Here is a 27,436-nt window from a genome sequence, read left to right as displayed (position 1 = left end):
TGAACAGGCCTATAAATGCAAACTCAATGAAGACAGAGCATCTCCTGCCCCCACGGGCTCCTCTGTGTCCCCTTCCTTGTAAATGCCCCCTCCCCAAAGGTAAACCATTGATTAGTTTTGCCTGTTTGTGAGCCTTAGATAAAAGTGAGCTCTTTCATGTCTGGTGCCTTTTGCTCACTGTGATGTGTGTGAGATTTGCCCGGGCTGTTATGTGCGGCTCTGATCCAGTCTCTGTAATTGCTGGCTCATCATCCCTAGTACAGAGTGTCCCTTAATTGACCATCCGTTCTCCTGTTGGTGGATATTTGAGTTATTTTCAGTTCTGGGCTTTTATGACCATGGTTATGTATGCCTTTTGGCATACATATGACACAGGCTCTCTTGGGTATACACTCAGGAGACAGATATTTATTTTGAAGTTTTGGAGTCATCCCTTGAGGAAGTATGGCAATAGGATCTATCCTGTGGGTCTTTAACATAAACTGATTCAACCATGTGAACCAGACAAGAAGAATAATGAGATGGTGCAGGTGATTCTTCCAACCACCTTCCCGGATGAGTGTCCCCCAGGGTGAGGTGGGGAAGAGACTCCCTCACCCTCTCACAATGCAGCCATTGAGGAAAGGCCTCCAGCCCTCATACTTACCTGCCTACCCTCAGGCCATCTCCCTCTGCAGACTTTCTGGTGCATTCCAAAGGTCCCCCAGGTTGGTCTTCATTCCTTGAGGTCTTTGGCTCACATGTCACCTTCTCAGAGTGGCTGTCCTTGGCCCTCTGCCCCACCCTGGGACTCCCTCCACGTTTTCCTTTTGTCTTTAGTGCTTCTGACCCTCTAGAATATTCTAGCTTAGTTCTTTGCTTGTTGTCTGTCCCCTTGTATTAGAATGTCACGGACGCATGCACGTGTCTATGCCCCACTGTATCCCCCCAGGGCCTCTAATCGTGCCTGGCAAACAGCAGGTGCTCAGTCAGTATTTGCTGAAGGAAGGAGGAAGGAACCCTAGAGGGAAACAGAAACCTGTAGTGACACTGGTTACCCCTGCTGTGAGCACCCCCCTGCCCTTCCCCCCCTTTCCCTGGGATGGGTGGGGGAAGAGCCCTTCACTGGATTCATTGTACTGTGTTCTGTTCATTGAACCATGGGGTATCTTCTCTGAAATTAAATTTCAAAAAATATACCTCTTATTAAAAAAAGGGTAAAAGAATTTTATGCAGTTCAGAAGGAATTTAAGTAAATAAAGAGCTCCTAGTTCTCTTTCCCAAGGTCCCTTTAGTTGCCAGCTCGATGCTTCATTCAGTTAGTCTCTCCTTCTGCCAGCCTACAGAGGATTGCCTTTCTTTGAATTTTAATTTTTATTTATTCATTTTTTTTTTGAGAGAGAGAACAAGAGCACGAGTGGAGGGAGGGAGAGACTGAGGGAGAGGGAGAAGCAGACCCCTCTGGTAAGCAGGGAACCTGATGGGGGGCTCAATCCCAGGACCTGAGATCATGACCTGAGCTGAAGGCAGACGTTCAACCGACTGAGCTACCCAGGCATCCTATCCCCCCTCCTTTTTTTTTTAAACACAAATGGGCCCATGCTAGAATTTTGCTTCGCACCATGATTCTCCACCCCACCCCCACTTAGTAATATATATTAAGGATCATCCCAGGATTTGCAGATTCTTTTCATAGACTGCATAGTATTTCAGCATGTACAATATATTTAATTATAACCAGTCCAGTTCATTTAAGTATTTGATGAGTCCCCCTTTTGGACGTGTGCCTTTTCCCCAGTGTTTTGCTTTTGCAAATAAAGCTATAATATGTAAATAAGGCTATAGTATGTCCTTGGCTATCCACCAGGCTCTTCACCTTGGCATTATTAACATCTTGGGCTGGATGATTCTTTGCTGTGGGTGGGGCGCTGTCTTGTGTATTGTAGGGTGTCGAAAGCATCCCTAGCCTCTGCCTATGAGATGCTGGTAGCATCTTTACCCGCAATTTGTGATGGCCACTGATGTCCCTAGACATTGGGAAACATCCCCTGGGGTACACGGTTGTCCCTTGTTGGAGACCACTGATGGACAGGCTCAATTCTAAAATATAGAATTAATGGATCAAATTGTACCCTGATGTAGCATCTCAAACTTTGTAGACTCATATGGGGGAAAAAGCACTTATATATTGTTTGTGTAAGTTCACATGGCATATCTTGGACATCCTTCCCTATCATATTTTTTTTGCCACAGCATTTTAATAGGTACATGGAACTACCCTCATCATTTTAAAAATCAGTCTTATGATTGGATGTGCTGGTTGGCCACTATGAAAACTGTGACAAATGTCTTATATTACATTCTCTGCATGCTGAGTGTGAACTCAGTTCTGCTGCTTACTGGGCTGTGTGGCCTTGAGAATGTTAATTTACTTTGGGTCCCTGCTCTTCTATAAATGGGGAATGACAGTAGTCTCTATCTCGTGGGGTTGCAATGAGCATTAGGTGCCATAAATGCATGTTAAGTTCTTAGCACAGGATTAAGCGTTAATCCTGTGTGATCAATGTTGGCCATAGTTTGTTTCAGCATTATTTTTATTAGTGGTAAAGTGGCTCCAGTGTATCAGAGTGCCTGTTGCATTATATCCTCATTCACACCGTGGGTTATGTCTTTTCTTTTTTTTTTAATGCTTGATTTTGCTCCCCCTCTGTGCCTTGATTAACACAATCTTCGGGCTTCACTTTTCCTTATAGATCCTGTTCTCGAACATCGAAGACATCTTGGAAGTTCATAAGGATTTCTTGGCTGCCTTGGAGTATTGTTTACACCCCGAGCCTCAGTCTCAGCATGAACTTGGGAATGTTTTCTTAAGATTTGTAAGTATGGTGACCCGGCCCCTGTTGGAGCCTGCGACTCTGGGGAAGTGGGCTTCCTCCCCGGCATCCTCGGCAGGCCTATCTGGGGGATGGAGAGGCAGGTGGCAGGCAGGGCAGGTGCAGCCTCTGCTCCCAGGAGCAATGGGAATCAGTTCAGTTCCAGCAGATTAGTGGTGGATTTAGCTGGCTCTGCCTCCCCTCAAGCCACAGAGAGCGTGGCTCCCTTTTCTTCAGGGCTCCTTGCTGAATGACTGTGTCCTGGGGTTCCCATGACCTCCTAGTCTGGCAGGGGCCTTCTGCAGCAGAGGGAGCAATGTGGGTAGCCAGTGCCAAGAGGATGGACTTGAGTCAGACAGACCTGGGTATGAGTCCCAGCTTGGCCACCCCTGGACCCTCGAGGGCGTCTTAGGTTCCTACCTAAGCTGCTGGTCAGAGAGGCAGATACTTTTCATAATAGCCTCTGTCTTCCTGCAGGATTGCCAAGTTGCTTGGAATAGTGAGGGGATGGCTGGAGGAAGGAGGGTGTGGGCACCCTAAAACCCAACCTCAGACTCCTGAGTTGATCACAAAACTAGCACACACATTCCCTTTATGCTGGCCACTGTTCTAAGTGCTTTACATATCTTCATTCATTAAGACTTCACAACAGCCTTCAACTGTGTATACTACTATTGTTCTCACTTTGAAAATAGGGGAGCTGAAACCCAGAGAGGGTAAGTCATAATGCAAGCTTACACAGCCAGTGAGAATTGGAGCTCGGATTTGGAAACATCGCTGTCTGGCTTCAGGGCTTACATTTTTCACCATCTTATATGATAAGTTTCCTGATTACATATGAGATACCTACTGGGTGCCAGGCACTGTACTTGGCTCTGAGGCTGCTGCCCTAAATAAGATGGATTTATTCCTCCTGCTGTGAGGCTCATAGGCTGGAGAAATGGAGAAGGCCATTTCAGATGGTGTCACGGGTTGTGAAGAATATGAAATAAAGAGGTGGCAAAGAATGACTCTGCTCGAGGTTGTTTGAAATTGGGAAGTCAGGGGCAGGGTTTCTAGATTGAACAAATAAGAATATCCGGGACATCTGAATAAATTTGGTAAATGACAGATAATTTTTTAACATACTACTGTTAAAAAATAGTGTACTATTTTGGATGTACTTATATTAAGAAATGATTTGTTGTTCATCTGAACTTTGAACTCAACTCAGTATCTTGTATTTTATCTGGCAACCCTGGTCAGGGCAGTTCTCTGGAACGTGGTGAAATGGGATGATCTTGGGAAGGAACATTCCAGAGAAAGAGGCTACCAAGGGCAGAGGCTCTGAAAGGGGAACAGGCATGTACCTGGGAGGAAGGCAGGCAACCTGGTGTGGCTGGAGCAGAGTTGAGTGATGGAGGCAGTGCAGGGATTCCATGGGGGCAGATCCTAGAGAGATCTTATTCTAAGAGTTGTAGGTTTTGAGCAGGGAGGTCATGTGGTCTGGACATCCCAGGCTGTGTGGACAGGCGGATGAGAAGTTGGAGAAACCATTGCAAAAGTGAGACCTGGATCTCATGCTCCCCTCTGTGCTGGAGGAGATGTCTGCATGGTCAGCTCCTTCCCTTCTCTGAGTCTTAGTCTTTTGGGGTGTGAAGTGAGTGGTTTGGAGCAGATGGTCTCTGTGGAGTATGTGTCACTCCCTAGGTACTGTGGACAGCAGCCATCACCTCTGACAGTCCTTAAACCCTCCCTGGGGGCTCAACCCTCTTCCCCAGCTGTCCCCAGCTGGCACCTGTCCATTTCTCCTCCTTCACAGCCCAAACCCTCAGCCACACATTCTCCACCCATCACATCTGTGTGTGCACAACTGCTTGTCCGTTTCTTCTTGGCACAATAATCAGAGCCCCCTGTAGGGCCCCTACAAGGAAACTGAATGCTTGGGCTCTTAGCTGTCAAAAGCAGCATTTCCATATCTGCCTGATCTTGGGCCTGGGATACAGCTGGGACTGGGCTCAACGAAGGGCAGGGGAGTGAGGGAGCTGGGCATGGTTTAGAGGAGGGGGTGTTGCCATTTGCTAAATTTAACTACTCAAAGCCTCAAGCCTTTGGTCCCCTGGCCTTTTTGCAAGCTGAAGGAGAGGATGACATTGCAGAGCATGTCACAGAAGGGGCTCAGGGTATGAGGAATGGCAAACCTGCTGCAATCTTATCACTTACTCTCCTTGCCTGTAGCCATAGCAGACATCACTAATCAGTCACAGCATTCTGCCTCCGGGCTCCCTGGGGGGCTCCAGAAATCTTCTCACCAGTGTTGCAGCCAGTGCTACTCATCAGTTGGGGTTGGCATGTGACAGTAAACAGATTGGCCTCTGCTTTCTGACCCAACCTTTTCATCGTGCAGATGAAGATGAAGATGGACAGCGAGACCCTGTCACTTCACAGGGCTTGGGTCCAGTTTTTCATTTTCTTTCCCCTTTTAGAGTGTGCATTTATTAGGACTTTCTTCATTGCAAGTGACAAAAACACCAGTTCAAATAAGCTTGAACAAACAAAAAGACTTTATGGCTCATACAAATGGAATATTCCAGTGAGTGGGCTTTAGGCATAGCTGGATCCAGGGCCGCATATGGTGTTTTCAAGACTTGGTTTTTATCTTTAGGTCTGATTTCCTCTGTTGGCTTCATCCTTGAGGGGTTGTGGGTGTGTGCCTCACAGAGTAGCAGAGGTGGTCCTCAGCAGTTTTAGGCTGACACTTTGCCAGCTCAGCAGTGACAGTTCAAAGAGAGTTTCTCTCCACAGTAATTCCAATGTGAGTCTTTGAGGGCTCATGGCCACCATTGCCAGGACAGGTTGCTCTCTGGGTTGGCCTGGGTCATATGCTCACTTGTGGTGCCTGTGCCTGGGAGTGGGGCAGGCTCAGTGGGCTCAGAGTGAGGAGGTGGCTCCAGGGGAAAAATTTGGGGCCATGACCAGAAGAAGGGGGAATGGATGCTGGGTGGGTAAAACAAGACATGGTCCAGTGAAGAGCCAAGGCTGCAATTGTGGTAGATCAGGGTTATCTGGAAGAAGGGTGGGGCTGGTTGGAGGCCTGTTGGGCCTCTTTCAGTTCCTTCTGCTTTCTTGCTTTCATTCATCAAGTAGTCATGTTGCCCACTCGCCACCAGGGACTCCAGTCCCCACTGGCACTATGGCAGTGACCCCGGCAGATGCAAACCCTGCCCCCCCCCTCCCGCCGTGGAGCTCAAGGGTGTGGGGGGGTGAAGGGGGAGGTGATGGACAGAACACAGATGAGAAGGAAGACCTATGGGGGTGGTGGGGTGGTGGGGTCAGGGCCTACCATAGTTCCTGGACTGCGCAGTGCCTTTCCGTGGGGAAGGGAATGCCAAAGGGGACAAATCTCAAGTCACAGATCCACCACCTAAGCTTGGGGTGTGTGTGGTGCTGCAGGTAATGATGAAAAAGCTTAGAGTGCCTCTAGAACCAGACCACCTGGGTCGGAAACCCAGCCCCGTGCTCCCTAAGTAGTGGGTGACCTTGGACAAGCTTCACCTCTCCCTGCTTCAGTTCCCTCATCTACAAAAACAGACATAAGGATAGCTCCCCACTCCTTGAGCGGCATGAGGCCTTGGGCCTGTGACTTTTCCTTGGTTTTCCCCTGTGCAAATGGGGCAGGTAGAGTAATTACCTGCCAGGTTATTGTGAGGAGTAGATGAGGGTGCCCTCATTGCAAGAGAGCAGCGTGTGGCAGGTACTAAGTGCTCAGCACACACCCGGTGCCGGCCAGCGGCTCTGGCTGTGGGCCCTTCACGTTTAGGGCGTCTGCTCAGATTGCACACCCAGAACCTTCAGGGTTGAGCCTGGAGGGGTAGCTTACTGATTCTGAAACCCATTCTCCCTCCTCTTTGGTTTTCTCTTTCCTGCAGCCACCATCGGCAGGATGACTGGGGGTTTGTTTAGAAACAAGATGAGTTGCTTGCTTTGCAGACCCACCTCTTCCTTCCTTAGTTTCTTGGGGTCTCCTGCCCAACCCCCAGCCCAAGGTCAGAGCCCTTCAGCCCTTCCTGTCCAGTGGCCTTACCCAGGACATCCTTGTTTAGGGTTTGTTGCGTTAGGAGGTGGTGTTCTGTGAGCCTTTTGGAACTGAGAGTGTTCAGTGCAGAGCTTCCTGCTGTTCCCAGAGGCCCCAGCTGACGGTTACAGACCTGGTGACCCACAGGTGACCTCTAAATTGGAAAGAGTCCAGTGGAGGGGCATTTGGAGGTCAAGAAAACCATCCCCTTGCCTCAAAATTGTGCTGCTGTGTGGCCGCAACCAGCGATCTACTTTCTCACACATTCCTGAGCCTTCTCTACACATTTGAGGTTCATATATGTGGGGCACCGCACATAGTAGGTGTTTAACTTAACCAGCAGTAGGTGTTTAACTTAACTATTTGCTGAGTGTTCACAGAGGGCCTATTGTGTGCCAGACATTGTGCCGGGGTTAGAGAATACCTCCGTAAGACGGATGTGGTCCCTGCCTTTGGGTAGCTGACTGCTATTTGGGAAAAGACATAAACTGATAATCTGAATAATTCAGACTACTCCTGGCTGGCTACTTTAGCTGGAGTAATCCAGGTATTGGTTGAGGAGGTGGAAGCTGAGTTTGGGGAGTGGCCAGGCTTGGGGGAAGAATGTTCTAGGTAGAAGGTATGGCAGTGCAAGGCCCTGAGGTAGGAAGAGGCTGGTAAATTCAAGGAGTAGATAGAAGGCCAGTGAGGTGAGGTGAAAGAAAGGCAGGGTCACATTATCTGGCCCTTGAAATTCATAATCAAGTGTTGGATTTCATTTGTAGCATAAGGATACTACCAGGGGGTTTTCAAGCAAGGGTGTGACACAGTCTGGCTTGTACTTTAATACTAATGGTGGACATTTATTGAGCACTTACTATATACTACAGCCTTATGTTTTAACTCATTTATTTATTTATTTTTAAATATTTTATTTATTTATTCATGAGAGACACAGAGAGATAGAGACACAGGCAGAGGGAGAAGCAGGCTCCATGAAGGGAGCCCGATATGGAACTCGATCCCGGGAGTCTGGGATCACACCCTGAGCCAAAAGCAGTCGCTCAACTGCTGAGCCACCCCAGGCATCCCTGTTTTAACTCATTTAATCCCTCTAACAACCCCATGAATTAAGGGCTATTAGTAACTCCTCCTTCCCGATGAGGAAACAGAGGCACAGAGAGGCCAGGTAACTTGCCCGAGTTCACGTTTGGAAATGCAGAGCCAGGATGGCAGGCCCAGGCTGCTGGCTTGAGTCTGCACACTTGATCCTGGGACTTGCTGCTTCCTGAAAGGGTTCCTCAGGCTTCTGGCTGCAGATTCGGGGCAGGACTAGAGGCTGTGAGGCCGACAGTGAGTGGGAGCCACCTTACCCGAGGTCCCTCCTGCTGTGTGGTCATGGGGTTCCTCCCAGGCTGGCCCAGCTGTCGGCACATCTCAGAGCGTCTGCTTTCCTGCCACAGGCTCTCTCTCACAGGCTCTGTCCTTGTCTTGCAGAAGGACAAGTTCTGCGTATATGAGGAATACTGCAGCAACCATGAGAAGGCCCTGCGGCTGCTTGTGGAGCTCAACAAGATCCCCACTGTGCGCGCCTTCCTTTTGGTAAGTTTGTTTGTCACCTGCCCTTCTGTGCAGCTTCAGGCTTGCAAGTCCCTGGGCACAGGAGAGCTTCATGCCCAACCCATGCTGCCTGGGTCAGCTGGGTTTAACAACTGGGGTAATGCTGGCATCACCTCACGTCTTCTGTAAGGGGCCAGATTTTTGCCTTTTTGCATCACGTACTCTCTGTCACAATGACTCAGTTCTGCCATTGCAGCATGAGAGCAGCCATAAATAATATATAAAGGAGGGAGCATGGCTGGGTTCCAGTAAAACCTTATTTACAAAACAGGCGGTGGGCTAGATCTAGGGCCACGTTGCCAATTCCTGGTCTAAAGTAATGATCCTGATAAGAGCAGTAGCAATGATTGTATTGTTAGGATGATTTAATTGTAAGGGAAAGAAAATCCAGTTAAAATTGGCTTTTGCCAAAAAAAGAAAAAAAATTATTTGTTCATTTTTCTGGAAAGTTTAAGACCCAGAGGGCTTCAGGCACGCAGAATCTAGGTGTTCAGATATGTCATCAGAAATGTGTCTCTTAGTTTTGCTTTTCTCTGCCTTGGCTCCTTTCCCAAGGAGGCTTCCCCATGTGGTGCCAACATGGCCTCCAGCAGCTCTGTCCTTTTTTTTTTTTTTTTTTTTTTAAAGGTTTTATTTATTTATTCATGAGAGATAGAGACATAGGCAGAGAGAGAAGCAGGCTCCCTGCAGGGAGCCCGATGTGGGACTCAATCCCAGGACCCGAGGATCACGACTTAGGCTGAAGGCAGATGCTTAACCACTGAGCCACCCAGGTGCCCTTCAGCTCTGTGCTTATACTTCTAATAGCAGAGCAGCTTTAGGGAAAAAGAGCTCCTCTTTCTCAGCATTAACAGCAAAAATCCTGGGTCTGATGCTTATTGACTCAGCTTGGCTCAAGACCTTGTCCCTGAACCAGGGACTGTAGATGGAGGGTTTGGTTGTTGCTCTGATTGGTCACTGCTGGAGCTGGAGGGTGGAGTCAGCTCCACCTGTACATAGCACAGGCCCTAAGGGTGGGGTGGAGCTCTAAAGGATGCTTGGTTTGCACTTGGACAAGTAAGTTGGGAATAGACATTGATCAGGCCAGATGGCAGACATCCATGATGGTCTTCTCTACAATTGCAGAGAGCTTCACTTGTGTATAAAGGTTCTCACTTGTGATTTCCTTGGAGCTTTACCAGCCACCGTCTGTTGTATATGAGTTAAGTTCTACATTTGTCTGCTTTGCAGACATCCCAAATAACAATGGTTTAAACAAGGTAGGCATTTATTTCTCTGTCATGCGAACAAGGTGGATGTAGACAGTCTAAGGCTGGTATAGGGGGCCTAGTGTTGGGGGCTAGTGCCCTGGGATGTGACCTCATCAATGTGGTCTAAGTTGACCTCTCACTACTTCCACATTCCAGGTAGTGGGATGCAGGAAGTTAGGAAAGAGGGCCCACCTGTCTCCTTTTAAGGGCACAGCAGGAAGCCGTACACATCTCTTCTACTCACATCCAGGACTGACTCACATGGCTGCATGCAACTGCAAGGGAGGCTGAGGCATGTAGCTGTGAGCCCAGATGAAAATTCTGTTGTCTTGGAAGAATACAGTAGGGGACACTGCATAGCCTTTGCCGACAGGTGATTCTGATGACTAAAATCTTAAGTGACTTCCGAGAGTACGTGAAAAGTGATTGAGCTGCTCATGGGTTCGAATCCGGATCCCTCACTTCTAAATCCCCTGCTCAGTCAAAGGCCAACACCCCCACCCCCAAGAACTGTTTTATTTCCTGACCGCACGTAGAGAATAAAGCACACAAAGGAAGAACAGCTAATTGACGTAGCACGAGGAATGTTAACTCCATGCATAGAGAGCTAAACTACATAATAAAATTATTACCTGCACTCCTCCCTGATGCACAGTCTCCAACAAAGCATTTCCAGAATTTTGATTCAAAATGTACGTTTCCGTCACTCGTATGTTCATGTTGCCTGGTCCATTTCCAGTGAGCATCTGAGGAAGGGCCGATGGGCCGATGGATTGCCACTTATGTCTCATGTGTCTTAGTGTTTGGGACTGATGCTGTTGGCTGCTCTTACCTGCCTCTTTACATTTCCAGTTTTGTACATTCAATAAAGGGTCTGGACCAGAAGCAAAGATGAAGTCATATGGCCCAAGCCCAGACACCTGGCCCTGCCTCTGTGATTGCCTTGATGACTTTAGTCCTGTAGTCCCTGTAAGAAATCAGCTGTAATCTAGGCTCCTGGCCGAGGAGCCCTCTTCCTGGGGGTGTCTTCTTGGACTCAGCTGGGTCTTGGGAAGCAGGTGATGGCAGGATGGTGTTAGCAGGGTGGTGGGATGGGAAGGGCCCCATTCTTTTTCCTTCCTTCCTCTGTCTCCTGCAGTCTTCCTGGTGGGCCAGGCTGCCATTTCCCAACAGCAGCTGAGCTGGGCCAGATCAGGCAGGGGGAGGACATGGGAGAGGGCCAGCACATGCAACATCTTTCCCCCTCCTTGCTTTTGACCACCTGCAGAAAAGCCATCTCAAGTCCATCATGGGGTATTAAGGTGTTGGGAACAGACATGGTCTGGTTTTCCAGTCCCGATGTGCTGTGTGCTAGCTAAGAGGTAGCTAGCTTCATCATTCTGTACTCCGTTTTCTTGTCTGTAAGATGGGAGTAATTTATTCATTTATTCATTCATTCTAAGCCTTGGGGTACAACATGACCAAGACAAGAAAAGTCCTTGCTGTCCTGGAGCAGCCATTCTGGTAGGAGAAACTTACATGATATGTCACATGGTGTTAAGTCCTCTGGAGGAAATAAAATAAATTAAGGATGACGGGATGTTTGGAGGGAGTCAGGGTGGTGGCTGCTATTTTAGATTGGTCTGTGGGGAAACGGTGTCTTAGGTGATGTTTAAACAGAGACTTTGGTAAAAGTAAGAGAGAGAGGCAAGAAGCACCTGGCAGGAAAGCATTCCAGGTAGAGAAATTGTGTATCCCAAGGTCCTGAGGTAGAAGGATGTTTGACGAATATCAAGAAGGCCAGGGTAGCTGGAATGGAGAGTAAGAGAGGAAATGTGGGAGAAAGTGAGATCAGATCAAGAGGCCAGGTAATGAAGGAGCGTTTGGATGGTGGAAGGGATCTGAGATTCTTAAAAAGCCTTTTTTATTGCAGAATATTACTGTATGCACTATATGCACTCATAACGTGACACCTCACTCAAATCACTTCTGTGAAGGAGGAAGATTTAAAGAGATAATTTTCAAAAGTTCTTCCCATAGTGCTTGGAGCGTAATCTTGCTAGAATAGTGAATGGCAGCTCTGTGTGTGTTTGCATTTTTTTTTTCCCTTAAATGAAAATAAAGTGAAACAAGAATTTGGAGTGTTTGGGGGAGAAGTGCAGTTGGCAGCTTTGACAGTTATGTGAAAACCCCTTGATCCCGGACAAAGAGGCAGGACCTTCTCCCGCCAGGTCCTGGGGGCTTCTGGAAAACACTCCCCTACCGCCAGGCTCCCCTCTCTCTGCCCGGAGCTGACATCACCAGGGCAGCTTGTGGCGAGCACTGGCTCCGAGGACAAAGGCCTGAGTGTGAGCAGTGTGGGGCCTGGCATCTCCCAGCTGCCACAGCTCCGATCCCCCATCTGTGCCCTGGGGAGATGTGGGGGTGGGAGCCACGCAGCTCCTGCCAGAGCAGGGACCTGGGGTCCCGGGGATCCTGCTTCCCCAAGTAGAGGGACTGCTGAGATCCCTGAAAGGCAGTAGCTCTGAGTCTTGGACCTGCCCTTTCACTTATCTGTTCCAGTTTCCCATATGTAAAGGGGAGATAACATCCCTGGTCATCCGGGACCTGTGAACATGAACTTTATATAGGCAAAGCATAAGGCACAGGGCCTAGCACGTGGTAAGCACAGGCTTAATGTTCTCACTTGAGTATAAGCAGGGAATTTGCTTTGTTGGGCAGGTTCCCCAGTGCTTGGAACTGTTCCCAGCTCATAGTAAGCACACAATGTATATTTGCAGAATGAGTGAGTGAATGAATGAATGAGTGTTAAGATGAGGATTCTTTTCCCCAGAAGCTCCTGTTTCATTTGTAGTCTGCCAGCATGGTGTTGAGGAGGGAGGCTGGGACTGTGGGCTATGCTGGCAGTTTGCTCATTCTTCACTTTTTCCCTTCATTCCTTCATGCATGTGTGTATATTGGGTGCATAGTGAGCCCCAGGACAGGACCATGAGGGGTTATGGTGGGGGACTCAGTTCACCTTCCAAGCCCTGTTCCCCTCCCTCTGCAGGGGTAGCTAACTCCCATTAACATTTGGTTTATTTTTCTTCCATCCCTGCCTTTGTATTTTACTACAGATGTGTTCTCCACAAACAATGCCTGGTTTTGTTTTGTGTGTTTTTAAAAGCATCATATAAACGGGTTCATAGCACACACATCCTTTTGTTTTTGCAGCCTGTCCGTGTTGCTGTGCACAGTGTCAGGTCCCCATTCTCACCGCCATGTAGCGTGGCAACATATAAACCTATAGGTGTACCTTTCTGTTCTTCATCTGGTGGCTTTTCAGGTCGCATTTCATTTTTTGCCCTTCCAAATGAGGTAGTTTGGGTCCTGGTGCGTATGTGTGAGAGTTTCAGTAGATCAGGAATTAGTAAACTTTTTTTATACAGTGTCTGTTAGGACCACTCCGCTCCGCAATGGTAGTTTGGAAGCAACCTTACAACCTGCAGGTGTGTAAACAAATGGACATGGCTGGATTCTAGTGAAACCTTGATTCCCGAAGGGAGTGGGTGGGATGTGGCCTAGGGACCAAGGTTGCCAGGTCCTGATCTAGGTAGGCTTTGTGCTGGGTTATAGATATGCATACCTCCATCTCCTCTAGGTGTTGCTAAATGCTTCCAAAGTCTGTAGCCATGTTTTGAGAGTGCTTCCTATGCTTATTGAGAAGGTGGCCAAATCCCTTTGCCATTCCTGGCGAGTTTTAATGAAGGTCTTGTGTCCCTTTGCAGAGTTGCATGCTTCTGGGAGGCCGGAAGACCACGGACATCCCTTTGGAGGGCTATCTGCTATCTCCAATTCAGAGGATCTGCAAGTACCCCCTCCTCCTCAAGGTGAGACATTCACCCAACTCCTTTCTCTGCATTTGAGGTGACAAATCCCAGCTCTGACTGACTTACTCACAAAGTAAAATTTGTTGATTCAAGTAGCTGAGACGGGTAGGGACTGCACTGGTTTGGGCCGGACTGGATCCTACCAGGACCCTGCCTCTTTGTGTTCAGTTCTGCTTTCCACTGTTGGGCTTTATATTCAGTGTGGTAGCCAATGACTGTGTTTCTCTGACTACGCACCTCCTCAAATTCAAGGGCAGTGGGAAAGCATGAACCTCTTTTCTAGTAGCTCTGACATAAGTCCTGAGAGTCACTCAGGCTTTGGTCATCTGTGGCTAGAAGAATATGATGTTCTGAATGGTTTGGGCCTGAGTCATATGGATTAATTTGAACCAATTACATGAAGCCTTTGCTTATGCCATCTATCCTCCTCCCACCTGCTCAGACTTGCACTTTACCCCAGTGGCTAGGAGCTGGGCAGTGTTGGACTCTGGTTGAGACATGGTCCAGTGCAGTGAACTGGGCAGCATTACGTTCTCATTGGCTGGTATCAGGGTTATCTGCTCCATGCCTGACCGAATCACACTGAGTGAATGAGCTCTAATCAAGGCAGACTTATGTCATGTACTCCAGCCTCCAACCAATCACATCCCATAGGCCAAGAGCCCATGGGTGGAGGATGCAGGACCTCCTCATCACAATCTGGCTATTTATGGAAGAGGTTGGGCCTGCTGAGTGGTCCACACACCTGCTGTCTTCATCTTTGATTTCATCTCGGTAGGCCAGACCAGGGGAAGATTTGCTGCTTGTGCGGCGACCCCAGAAGTCTCAATTCTCAGCTTCAGAGTTGGCCTCGGGGCAGATCCCCAGCTGGGTGGATGGCTCTGCCACCATTTTCCGCTCTACACCCAGGGTTTTCAGTGCTTGGAAATGGTGGCTATTGGCCCAAGCCTGCCCTGGCTCCATCCTGAAGGCCTTGCATCTGACAGCTGTTCTTTGGGGTCCCTGCTGGTGGATTAATTTGGCTGGTGGTGCCTCAATCATGCACCTGTCACTGGGGCCACACGCATCCTTGTTCCGTGACCTGGAAGGCAGAGGAGAGGGGAGGATTACTAGGGCATTCTTGAGCTTGACTTTCTATTGGACAAGGTGGGTGACCCTTGGGTCTGTGAGCTGGACCAGACCCTCTCTGGGGCCATCAGCTCTATCTGTGGACATAGGCCTCTAATGTGTGCAGCTGTGGTCAGTGGGACAAAGTTCTCTCTGCACCTCCTCTGGCCTGCTACTGTTTGTCTGTCCCTGGGGTCTCAAAAGGACTGTCTGTGGTGGTTCTTTGACCCCCAGACACGTGTTTGAAATGCTGTGTGTAGCTAGCTCTTCACCTGGGTGCAGAAGAAGCTCCTGGTAGAACTTGCTTGGTAGAACTGGTGGCCTGTGGATCAAATTAGACTTACCAAAGTGCTTCATTTGATGTGTTTTGGGGTGTTTTCCAAACCTGAACTGGTAATTAGCATTTAAGAGGTAGTCTTCTGTAGTGTTTAGGGCAGGAGTTGGCAACACCGTGGCCCATGAGCCAGATAGATCTAGCCCATGGCCTGTTTTTGCACGACACATGAGCTATGAATGATGTTTACATTTTTTAAAGCATTGTTTAAAGAAAAAAAGAAGAAATCCCAAAAAACAAACAAGGAAGAGTATGTGACAGAGACCGGATGTAGCCACCAGAACCTAAAATATTTATTATTTGGCTGTTTACAGAAAAAGTCTGCTGATCCCTGGATGAGAGCCAGGCTCCGCAGCCAGAGGCTGCTTGAGTTTGAATTCTGGCCTTGCCATTTACTAGCTACCTGACCTTGGGCGGGTCACTTCCATCTGCCTCAGTTTCTCATCTGTGGCATGGGGTTTGTATGATTACAGATAGGGTTGTTACGATGATTGAACATTTATTCGCTTAATTCTTAGAACAACTGGATGAGGGAAGCACTGTGATTAGCCCTGTTGGAGAGACCGAGGCACAGATGAAGTGGCCTGTTTACAGCCACATGTTAGGTTAAGTAGTAGGAGCCCTGATTTGAGCCCATTCCAGAGGCCCACCCTCTGACCATTAAGCTCTGCTGCCAGGTAAGCACTTTGGGGCGTCAAGCTGCCAAAGTCCTTGGGTTTTGGGGATGCTGACCTCCTCAGTTCCTTAGGTGGGGGTCTGGGAAGGTCAGTGGTCTTGTGTTTTGTGGCTCAGTGGCTGCTCTCTCTCTCTTTTTTTTTTTTTTTAATTTTTATTTATTTATGATAGTCACAGAGAGAGAGAGAGTGAGGCAGAGACACAGGCAGAGGGAGAAGCAGGCTCCATGCACCGGGAGCCTGACGTGGGATTTGATCCCCGGTCTCCAGGATCGCGCCCTGGGCCAAAGGCAGGCACCAAACTGCTGCGCCACCCAGGGATCCCAGTGGCTGCTCTTTCTTTCCTGGGTTTTCACACCTTGAACATTTGATCCATTAGAAGAAATGCCAGCTCTAGGTTCACAATCCAGCCATGCCTCCCCAGGTGTTAACCCTTTGGTTTCTGGAGCTTGGAAAAGCCCGGAGTCTCAGCAGGTGCTTGGAGTGGCAGTTTCCATAACATGTTTTAACAGCTTGTGGAGCTGGACCTGGGCGCACGTGTGTGGGTGGGTCAGCCCCACAGTTCGGGGGGCCACAGTTCGGCCTGGTGGGACTTGTGGGCTCTGGATTCCCAGGAGAACAGACAGAGAAGAACAGAACTGGCCGGCAACCAGTGGGAGAGGAACTGCCCACAGGAAACAGTGACGAAGCCAGGCTGTGGGTTTGCTCTCCTGACCAAATGGCTGTTTACTTGTCCGGTTTCCTCAGTCTCCAGCTGTGTTTATCGGGAGCTCAGATAGCACCGGGGGGACCAGCCAGAAGGGCCTTGGATTCCTGTGGGGACGTGCCATGCTCCCCGCCTGACGGGCTTGCTCCGTGTCCTGGCCTTTGGCACCCACAGCTGGAACATTCGCATCAGAGCACAGCTGGAGCCGAGGGCGACTCTTTGTGCCCCTCCTGGGTTCCTCCTTCCTGTCACATTTTCCAGACAATTTGAAAAGACGATACCATGAGCCCAAACCCTCAGGCCTCCCCCACCCCGGCCCCTGCAGCTCTGCTGCCCTCGCAGATGTCCCCGTGGCCCTCTGATCCCCCTGTTGGAGCTGAACTCCGAATCCAGTAGGCGAACAGGGTCAAGGGGCCCGGGTGGGAAGAGAGAAGAGGCAAGAATGAAAGCCTCATTGGGAATGGCCCCAAAAAGCTGAACTTGAACATTGCCTAAGAATAGCCGGAACATTCTATCTCAGCCTTCGGCCCAGGCTCAGGATAGACAGTTGGCATTTTTAGGCTTTGTTGAGTTTTCCATCAGCGTTTCCAGGGAAATGATTCAGGTTTGGGGTAATGCCGCTGGTGCTCCAGTGACAAGTGCCTGAGGGGAGGCTGGCTGTCACGGTCCCTTTGGGTTGCTTCCTGGTGATGCACAGATCTCTTTGGGCCACTTGCTGCGCACTAGCGGTTGGCGCGGCTCAGGACACGCAGTGGCACACGTGACAGCCCCTGCCCCTTTAGGCTCTGGTCATACTGGGCCCCATGAGGGCCTGGTACCTAACGGAAGTGGGACGAGGCAGGTGGGGGGCAGATTGGACGGGCACATCTGTCCACTCCAGCCCCTCTGTTTCTCCTTTGCTTCCTACATCCTTGGCCCCTTCCCTGCAGTCTCCTTCGCTGGTTCCACGTCTGGACCTCAGCATAGGAGGTTCTCTCTCTAGACTTGCTCCATCCACCTTGTGGCCTTTAAAAAAAAATTATGTATATATATGTTCAAACATCGTGGAACCTTCATCCTCGTAATTTTAGAGAATTTTCCTCACTGTCAGGAGAAACTCCAGACCCATCAGCAGTCATTGGGGCTTTTCCCTCCTGCCCCAGCCCCTGGCAACCACTCAGCCACTTCCTGTCTCTGGGATTTGCCTGTCCAGGACCTTCCACATGGATGGGATCATATGATATGTAACCTTTCATATCTGGCCTCTTTCATTTAGCACAGTGCTTTCCAGGCTCATCCTCAGTTGCAGTGCAGATCAGAGCTTCATTCCTTTTTATGGATGAATACTACTCCGTCGTAGGGAACCACATTTTGTTTATCTGTTCATTGCTTGACGGACCTTTGGGTTCTTTCCACTTTCTGGCTATTATGAATAATGCTGCTATGAACATGAGTGTGGACATTTTTTTGTGGGCATTCCCATGACTTTAAACCCCATCTCTGTGTCCAACCTGCAACCTGGACCTGGCTCCCAAGCTGGAGACTTGTTCTCCTGTGCACTCAGCCTCCCCACTGGGATGTCAGACGGGCCTCTCCTACCTAACATGTCCAAAACCAGATGCTTGGCCCTCCCCTTTCCCTAGACTGGGCTCCTCTCCCCGCCGCCCCTTTGTCCCCGTTTCCATAAATGGCCTGTCCTTTCTGGTTGCTCAAGCCAGACCCAAGCTGCCTCTGGCTCACCCTCCATCCAGTCTCTCAGGAGGTCCTGTTGGCTCTGCCTTTGGAGTCTATCCCATGTCTAGACCTTGTAGCTGCTTCACTCCGCTTTGCTCCCGGGTCCCTGCCACAGCCCCCACTGGGTCTTCCTGCCTCTGCCGTGTCCTTCGCAGTCTCTTTTCAACTCAGCAGCTAATCCTAAGCCAGTTCAGGCACTTCTTCACTTAGAACCTTCCGGCAGCTCGCTCTCACTCAGATCGAAATCCAGATTCTTCATCACTGTCACCTAGAAGGTGCCACATAGTTGTTTCTTTCTGATCTCCTCTGCTGCTTCTCCTCTGATCACCCCTCGCCTCTGCTCCAGCCACCCTTGTCTCCTTGCCATCCTCTGAACACAACAAACAGGTTCCTGCCCCAGGGCCTTTGCACTTGCTCTTTCTTTTGAGACATCATTACCGTAGATAACCTGAGGCTCACTCTCTGATCTTGTCAGGCCTCTGTTGCTCGTTGTCCCCTCCTCAGAGAGGCCTTGCCTGACCAACCCAGTTATAGCAGAAATGCCTCTGCCATGGTCGGTCCCCGCACCCTGTTATTTTTCTTCACAACCCCTTTCCCTCACTCACATTCTGTCCTGTAACTCGTGGTGTACAGATTGATTTTCTGAATCCTCGTTAGGATGTCAGCTTGGCTAGGGCAGGGGCTTGGGCCTGTTCCGCTTGTTGCTGTTCCTCCAGTGCCCATAACAGTGCCTGGCACATAGTAGGTGCCCATCGCTCCTGCCCAGTTACCACTGAATGACTATGGAAATGCCACCCTAGTGTTGCCAGCTATTTCTAGATCTAGAAATTGGGGACTTTTAAGTGAAAGCTCCTGATTTCCAAATGTCTGCTTGGTTCATAACTTATCAAAGATCCTGGGGCCAAATGGGGCATGTCCTGGGAGCCGTCTGCTGGGGACTGCTGCTCTAGTGGGTTTGTGTCAGGGATGCTTTTTGCAGAATGGCCACTTGGGGTTCAGCCTTGGGGCCCTGCAGAGTCTTCGACGTGCCCTGCACCTCCTACATCTGTCTGCGGGTGATGCAGCTGTCGCCCACACTCAGGTGAAGACCTCGTCATTCAGTTGTTACTTCTGTCTCCCTGGCCACTGGGGGTGTGGTGCTCCTGCGGACGGACCGGGTCCATCCCTGAGGAGCTGTTGGCATCAATTCTTGGTGCGAGGGGATGGCTGGGAGTGGTGTCCCCAGATTTGGGACATGCAGCACTGGAAAGCAGCGCATCCCATAGTGAGAATGTTCTCTTCTTCACAAATCCCTCGAGTCTTCCTGATTCCCTCCAGGAGAGAGCTACGGTTGGTGCTGCAGTGTCAGGGGTTTTGGAGGCCATTCGGTTACTCCCCAACTATTGAGCAGCTGTTTTGTGGAAGGCGTTGTCCTAGGTGCTGGAGATACAAAGTGAACAAAATGGCCCAGAGCCCTACCTCCATGGGACTGGGGTTCTGCCGGGAGAGACAGACAATGGGTGGACGAATGGGAAACGGATATACTTGTAGAGTTGGCATAGGTACCGTGGAGGAAAAATATCTCAGACGAAGAGCGTTGGTAAAGGCCAGGAGTGATGGACTGAGAAGTTGGCATTTTGAGCAAAGACCTGGAGGAGGTGAGGAGGGGGGCCGTATGGGAACCTGGGGGAAGAGTCGGCCAAGTAGAGGGAACAGCCAGTGCAAAGGCCCTGGGGTAGGGCTATGCCTGAGAAACAGTGAAGTGGCCAGAGGAGGGTCTGAGGGCGAGAGTGCAGGAGTGAGGTCAGAGAGGTGGTGGGGCCAGATAGGCAGGGCCTTGTGGGCCGTTGTGGGGTCTTTGTCCTCTGAGTGTTGTGGGTGCCTCAGGAAGGTTCTGAGCAGGAGAGGAACAGGGCCTCATCTTGTTCCGACAACGTCTGGCTGTGTGTGGACTCTGAGTGGGGAGGGAGTGGGGGTGGGGTCCAAGGAGGAGAGGGTGGTGGGGGAGGGTGGGAGGGGTTCTTTGCATGAGAGTTGCCCCTTCTTATCATTTGCCCATTTTCTACTGGATGCTTTGGTTCATTCCTTTGGAGTTCTTCTCTGACTCTGATGTTATGAAATGAGCTGGCATTGGTTGTCAGCATCTTGCCGTGAAGGCACAGGAAGTCAGAGTTCTCCCGGTGTGCCCCCGTCGCCGCACTCCCCAGCCGCAGCGCCCACCTCCATCCTGCCTGTCGGGCTGAGCACTGACACCTTGCCCGCAGCTGCTCTGACACCCAGCGCACGTTCAGCTTCTTTCCTGTGTGGTGAGCGGCAGTGGCCTCGGGCGCTGCCTCGGTTGGGGAGCCTGCTTGCACCTCCTTTTGTCAAAGCTGCGGATCACACCCTCCTTTCCCTTGGCTGGTGGATCTGGGTGGCATCCACCCCCACCCCCACCCCCACCCCGGGGCTGTTGTCAGGTCCTGTTCCCCTGTGGGAGCCCCTTCTGCCAGAGCCCAGGCTCCACGTCCCCATCCCTCGCTTCCCTTTTGCTGTGGCCCCAGAGCGTGGCAGGTGCTCAGTAAACTCTCAGGGTCCTGAGGTTGCAGAACATCTGGGCCTCAGGACTGTGCGGCTGTGTCCCATGGAGGAGAGGCTGTTCATTTTCAGGCCGGGCAGAAATGAAGTGGATGGAGGAGGGCCGTCCTGGCCTTGGTTTTCTGCCCGGAGTGCTCAGAACGACACCCTGGCGTGGCAGATGGTCCCCGCTGTCACAGCCAGCACGTGTCGTCAGACAGCAGATGGACGATGGCTAGCAGAGACTCAGTGCTTCCCAGGTAGGAACTTTCCCGCGGACGTCCTGGAGCCTGGGATTCACTGTGACCGTGGACAGAACCAGACGGCCAGGCTCACGCCCAGCTCCTCCTTTGACTTTCTGGGAGCCTTGGGTGACTCTGTCTCAACCTCCTTATCTGTTGAAGAGGATAATAGTGGATCCTCCCTCACAAACACAGAGGAAGGGCCGAGTGGGTGCTCACCACTGCCACCATCCTCCCCCTCTTCCCCCTCACCATGGTCCTCCTTATCCCTCCTTTTCAGCTGGGAGGGCGACTGGCCCAAGGTCACCTAGCTACGGAGGGGCGGGGCCAGCCCTGGCACCTGCATGTGGCATGTCATGGCGCCACGTCTGTGATTTTCGGGGGGGCAGAGAACTGGGGAGATACTGGAACCATTGGGCATGTTTGGGTCAGATGGTCGAGGAAATTTCTCTCATCAGCTAGGAAATCTGCCCTGCAATCTTAAGGTCCTGCCGGTTTCTCCCTCCTGTTTCTCTCTCATTATGCTTGCCACGCGGCTAAAGCCCTTCGGTGACAACACGAGCTTGGCCTTAGCACGGCCCAGGCCTGCGCTGGTGGCAGGGGTGGGAGGGCCTGGGGGAAGGCTTAGGGGAGGGCCGGCCCAGACTGGCCACTTTACACGGTCCATCTGGCCCCTGTGGGAGTGGAGGTGTTTCTTGTACCTCCCCTACAGATGAAGACTGGGGCTGAGTGGGCTCAGCATCTGTGGCCTTCTCTCTGACCTCCGGATCTGTCTGTTTCTCTCTCTTTTTCTTTCTCAGGTACTATCTCCCCACCATGCCACTTCCTGGCTGTCCCTCATTCAATGCCTTATACATTCCCACCTTTGTATCTGCTGGCACACTCAGTCTGGCACACTCTTCGCCAAGGTTTTTGCAGGACTCCCTCCCTTGCTTTATCCAGAGTCTCCGTTCAGATGTCACCTCCTCCAGGAGGCCTTCCCTGACCTCCCCATTTGAAAGACCACCTCCCGGGGCACCTGGGTGGCTCAGTGGGTTAAACATCTGCCTTCGGCTCGGGTCATGATCTTGAGGTCCTAGGATTGAGCCCCACGTCAGGTTCCCTGCTCAGCAGGAGTCTGCTTCTCCCCTTCCCTTTGCTCGTGCTCTCTCTTTCTCTCTCAAATAATAAATCTTTAAAATAAAAAGAAAGAACACCCCCCTTCTCAAGACCTTAGAGCCTAGAGCCTGTCATTCAGATTTGCTTTCAAAGTAGTATTGCTGCCTGACATTATGTTATTTATGTGATTTTTCCTGATTTTGGCCCATCTCCTTTACTAGAATGTCACACCCACCAGCTGAGGAATTTCCCTGTTTGGTTGACAGATTTGTCCCTGTGCCCTAGAACACTGCCGTTCCATGAAGCAGGTGCTCAGGGCATGTTTACTGAATGAATGAGTGAATGAATGAATCAGTGATATTCTCCAGCCCCAGGACACCCAGTTTGTACGCAGCAGAGCTGGGATTTGGCTTGGGGCCGGGTGGCCTAGGTGCTGTGTCTGGTTCCCTCTGGGTTGATGTCTCTCATTCCTGTCCTCTTCTGTCCCCTAGGAGCTAGCCAAGAGGACTCCCGGCAAGCACCCCGACCACCCTGCGGTCCAGAGTGCCCTGCAGGCCATGAAGACCGTCTGCTCTAACATCAACGAGACCAAGCGGCAGATGGAGAAGCTAGAGGCACTGGAGCAGCTGCAGTCCCACATCGAAGGCTGGGAGGTGTGTCTGGGCTTGACAGGGGCCCGGGGGATGCACAGCTGCAGGTGCGCACTGTGGTCTGGACACCAGATTCAGCCTACAGTGTGTGTTTTGTTTGGCCTTGTGTCTGTAAAAAAAAAAAAAAAAATTTAGTTATTTTCTAGTTAAGTCCACATAAGTCTAAATTTCAGGTTTCTTTTGAAAAATCGGTAGCACTGGGCCTCCAGTCTCCAGGACAGCAGCCACTAGAGCCTCCGGTTCCTCACTGCCCACCGCCCCCCGTCCCTCCCAGTCTCTCTCCTTCACATGTTGCTGTACCTGCCTGGTGTCCACAGGCCTTTGAGCTTTTGATGCCAAGTCCACTGTAATACTTAAGGGTCTACTCCAGGACAGAATCCTGGCTTTGACACTCCCTTGCTGGGTGACTTTAGGCAAATGTCTTCACTTCTCTGAACCTCCTGTTTCCTCATGTATTCCTGGCACACAGTAGGTACTCCATAAATGGTAGGTGTTGCTATTGTATTACTATTGTCATGCTTACGAGGGTGTGGGATTCTTGAAATCTTCCCATTGTGCATCATTTATTCATTTAAGCCTCCCTGTCTTCCTTAGATTATTAGAGATTTCCTACAAATCTGTTGAAGGAAATGGGAAAATCTAAATAAATAAATAAAAAAACCAATATCAGAGTAAATGCAGCTGGAACAGAGGATCAAAAGCAAAGATGAAAGACGCCTAGATTCTTCTCTGAATCATCTGCTTAGACCCTTTGGGTTTTCTGGCGCTTGCTACTTTTGGGATTTCCACTTCTTTTCCCTGTGTTCAGGAATCCTGAATGTGACCCTGTATCAGTGCGAGATTGAGAGTTTGGCTGCAGACAGGAGCCTGTTTTCAGGGAGGAGGCGGGTCCTGTGGATTAGCGCTTGCCACGTACCATCCTCCTCCTGCTGGGACTTCCTCTCTTGCCGAAGCCAGAGAATGAAGAGCTGTGTTTCTAGTTCCCCGTGCAGTTTAGGGTTGGGGTATGATTGGCCGAATTCAGACCCAGCTGCTGGGGATTTGGATGGTGGGTGGGACAGAGGCCAGCCACCCTTGTGCTGTTTTTTGCTGCAGAGCGCAGCCATGGTCCTGTTTGGCTTTCTGTGGTAGCATTAGCAGAGGGTCCAGGTTCCGGCTTCCTGGGTGTCGGGGGGCGTGGGCCATCTGTTTGTTGTTGGTGGTGTGTGTCTAGCAGGCAAGGGATGGCTTTGCAGCTGACAGTGAGGCAGCAGCTCCCGAGGGCCTGGTTGCAGCCCCGGGGGGTGTTCTCCTGTGGCGTCAGCTCGGGCAGGTGGTATGCGACCCTTCCTTTCCCCAGTTGGGGCAGAGGCGGTGGCTTTCTGGTGGGTGGGCCAGGTATACAGTGCTGTTGGTTTTCGGGGAGCCCTGGTTTAGACTCCTGGCTCCCCTAGACCACCCAGTGATTAAGCGAGCCCCTCATTTCTTTTTGCTTAAAATATTATGTAGCTTAGTTTCCATTTCCTGCGGCTGCAAATTGTCAGGTACTCAAGTGTGCTGGTTAGGGTATGTTGTCTCAGGGCTCATTTCAGCCCCAAGATGTCAGGGCTCCCATTTTGTCTCTTGTGGTCCTCCTGGCCTTCCCCTCTTGGCTCCATGAGAGCAGTAGCTCCAGGCATCACGTGTTCCAAAACAGGAGGAGACAGGGGCATGGCCAGGGCAGTGAGAGGGAGCAGTTCTCCTCAGTGAAGAAAAACCTTTCCGGGGAGCCCCAAAGAGACTTACTTCTCCTTTCATCTCATTGACCATTGGGCCACACGGCCACTTTTGGTGAACACCCTTATCTAAGTTGCCAAGAGAGTAGGGGATGTGTTTAAGCCCGTTTGGGCTTTGAGCTTCCTGGCAGCCAAGGTGAAGAGAGCAGGAGACATAAGTTACTCAATATTTATTTTCAAAAAAGGAAGACAGAGCAGTTCTTCTGGGAGACACGGAGAGTTTCCTGGAAACCAGCTGAAAAAGATATTTCGCACATGGGCCCCTGTGGAGAGGAGGATTGAGCAAGTTATTTGGCAGTCAGAGCAGAAGTGATTTCTAGATGCCTGCTTCTGGGAAGGATCTGAGGAAATAAGAACTAAGGGTCTTCGGGGGCCCTTTTAGATCCTGAAAAAATCTACAATTTGAGAGCGGCCCTTATTTTGAGCCCTGTTTCTAGGTGCAATAGGAAATGCAGGAGCCAGAACAAGACTTTCTGGCAATTACTGAGCCTCTGTTACATGTTTCCAATACTGAGGGGAGGGGCTGTTATTAACTCCCGCTGGACGGGGGGTGGGAAACTGAGGGACAGGACTTGGTTTGGAGGCCCAGCCCTATAACTTAGTCTGCCCTTCATCACGCAAGGTTGTCCTGCTTTCTCGGCCTCCATTTGCCCTTGGTTGTCTAATGTGAGTAACACTGTCTCTTGAAGGTATCCCCTGGTGTCATTCTGAGGATAAAGTGAAAACTGCAGTATGAATGCTCTTTGGAAAAAGTAAAATAGTTTTCTGTGCAGTAGGGAGAAGTATTTGTTTTTTTGTTTTAAGTGTATCTTTTTTTTGTTTTTTTTAAAGATTTTATTTGTTTACTCATGAGACACAAAGAGAGACAGACACTAGAGAGAGAAGCAGGCTCCCCTCTAGGAGCCCAATATGAGACTCGATCGGGGGAGCTCGGTATCATGCCCTGAGCCAAAGGCAGACGCTCAATCACTGAGCCACCTGGGTGCCCCAGTTTTTGTAAAAAGTAATCTCTACACCCGATGTGGGGCTTGAACTCACACCCCAAGATCAGGAGTCACATGCCCCACTGACTGAGCCTGCCAAGTGCCCCAGAAAGGTTCTTAAATGCAGTTGGATCCCCAAGATGACTTGTAAAAATAATGTGTCGTAGCTAGAAAAAATCACATGTAACAGTGAAGCTACTTGCAATGGCTTCTTGCTCTCTGTAGTTACAGCCTCGGGGGACAGTGTGATTTCGGGTTTAGTCTGTGGTGAATGGGTGGTTGCAGATCCTTACTTCTGATAATCTTCCTGTGATAATTACTGATCTTTCTATCTGACCTCTCGCCAATCTAGTTAGAGGGCTGCCATCTAGCTCTTGGAATATGGCTGGCAAGGGACTCATTTAGGAAGGAGGGAGAGTCTCTCCTTGGCTGCTTTCTTGCTGTGCTTGGGTGTGCATCATATGTTTGATCTCCAATCTCTGGTTTCCTCCCCGCCCCCATCCTTTGTAATCTGCTTGTCCTTTTTAGTCGAGAGACTGGTTTACTTAAAACCAGATAAATTAATCCATAAATCCAATTTACCGAGCGCATGGAAATGGCAGTATGTTGCAATACCGTGGAAGTGAGTGGACAAGCCGGCTCCCTTTGCAGGGAGGGGTTCTTCTTCTTCTTCTTCTTTTTTTTTTTTTTTAAAGATTTTATTTATTTATTCACAAGAGACAGAGAGAGAGAGATAGAGACACAGGCAGAGGGAGAAGCAGGCTCCATGCAGGGAGCCCGATGTGGGACTCGATTCTGGGACTCCAGGACCATGCCCTGGGCGGAAGGCAGGTGCCAAACCTCTGAGCCACCCAGGGATCCCTTGCAGGGATCCCTTATCCTCTAGTTTCTCCATCTGAAAAGTCTGGATGATGGCATTCCCCCTTCTTGGGTCACTTGAGGATTTGGGAGGGGACGCATGCATGACACTCAACACAGCAGCGCTGTGGCTGGCTTCACTGGCTCAGAGTAAACGCTCCATAAATGGCGGGAGGAGCTGTGGCAGCAGAGCAGGAGTTCAGTCTCAAAATTTTTTTCTTTTTTCTTTTCTTTTCTTTTTTTTTAAGATGAAAAAGCATCGTGCAACTTTAGCTACAGCTCATACCCGGTGTGGGCTGACCCTCCCACACAGGGACACTTGGGAAGCAAGCCCCATGGACTTTTGTGTGAAGCTCACAGTCATAAAAAGAAATGCATGTTCTTAATAAGGAGGAAATAGAGCACACTTGTCTCGCTGGCTCTTGAAACGCTGGTTTAAGAGACCATCAATTGACCACTCACCCTCAGAGGGACAGAAGGCAACAGGAGTGAGGAAACATAAAGTTGTTATTAAAAGAGAGAGAGAGAGAGACCATAAACAGAAGTTGTCATATGTTCTTCTACCCTTCTTGGGATGCCTTGTGCTCCAAGGGGCTGTGGTCTCTCCCCTTCGGAGACCCCTGCTCTCTCTAGACGAGTAGTCTCATTAAAAAGCCCTTCTGGTTGTCAATTACCTTCTAAGAACCCCCCCCCCCCCCCCCCCCCCCCCCGGGTAAGGGAGGTTGGTGGGTCAGGGAATGGGGCCATCCTGTCTGGGTTTAAGTCCCAGCTTGCTCACTGACCAGCTGTGTAACCTTGAACACGTTGCTTCCCTGCTCTGTGCCTCAGTTTCTTCACCTATAAAATGAGAGTTGTGGTAAGGATGAACTGGATTCATACAAAATACTTAGAATAGCAGCAGGCACGTGATAAGCTCTTCCCATCTTCTCCACATGTTAGTGCTTCAGTTGGATGGAGCCTACACTGTCTCCAAGTCTCCAGTCCTGCCTGGTGGACACCTTGGTGCTCAGCCTCTTCCCTGTGTGTCTGATCCTCAGCATCAGACTTGACCTTGACCCAGGTTCAAGGATTCTGGGGAGTCCAAGGGCCACCTGGGCTTCTCAGCTAAGGTAGAAGGAGCATCTTCCTGAAGTGTCCTTGGCATTTCAAGTGTATTTGCTAGGTGGTCTTGGGTCAAGG

At 50.2% G+C, this 27,436-nt stretch overlaps 1 protein-coding gene across 2 annotated transcripts in view; it reads left to right on the top strand.

The window, feature by feature from the left end:
* PREX1 (phosphatidylinositol-3,4,5-trisphosphate dependent Rac exchange factor 1) overlaps nt 1–27,436 on the top strand; it is a 178,523-nt gene that overhangs the window by 79,865 nt on the left and 71,222 nt on the right. The window contains exons 3-6 of one of the 2 annotated variants that reach the window (XM_077873497.1): nt 2,733–2,855; nt 8,383–8,487; nt 13,502–13,603; nt 22,504–22,665. In XM_077873497.1, coding sequence (XP_077729623.1) covers nt 2,733–2,855; nt 8,383–8,487; nt 13,502–13,603; nt 22,504–22,665 — 492 coding nt within the window. Of the gene's footprint in view, nt 1–2,732; nt 2,856–8,382; nt 8,488–13,501; nt 13,604–20,910; nt 20,933–22,503; nt 22,666–27,436 lie in introns of those variants that run through there. The other variant, XM_077873498.1, reaches the window with a different exon arrangement.

This window comes from Canis aureus, chromosome 26 (assembly GCF_053574225.1).
Source record: "Canis aureus isolate CA01 chromosome 26, VMU_Caureus_v.1.0, whole genome shotgun sequence".
Taxonomy (NCBI): Eukaryota; Metazoa; Chordata; class Mammalia; order Carnivora; family Canidae; genus Canis; species Canis aureus.
Note: the sequence above shows the minus strand (reverse complement) of the source record. Positions and strands in the feature narration are given on the sequence as shown.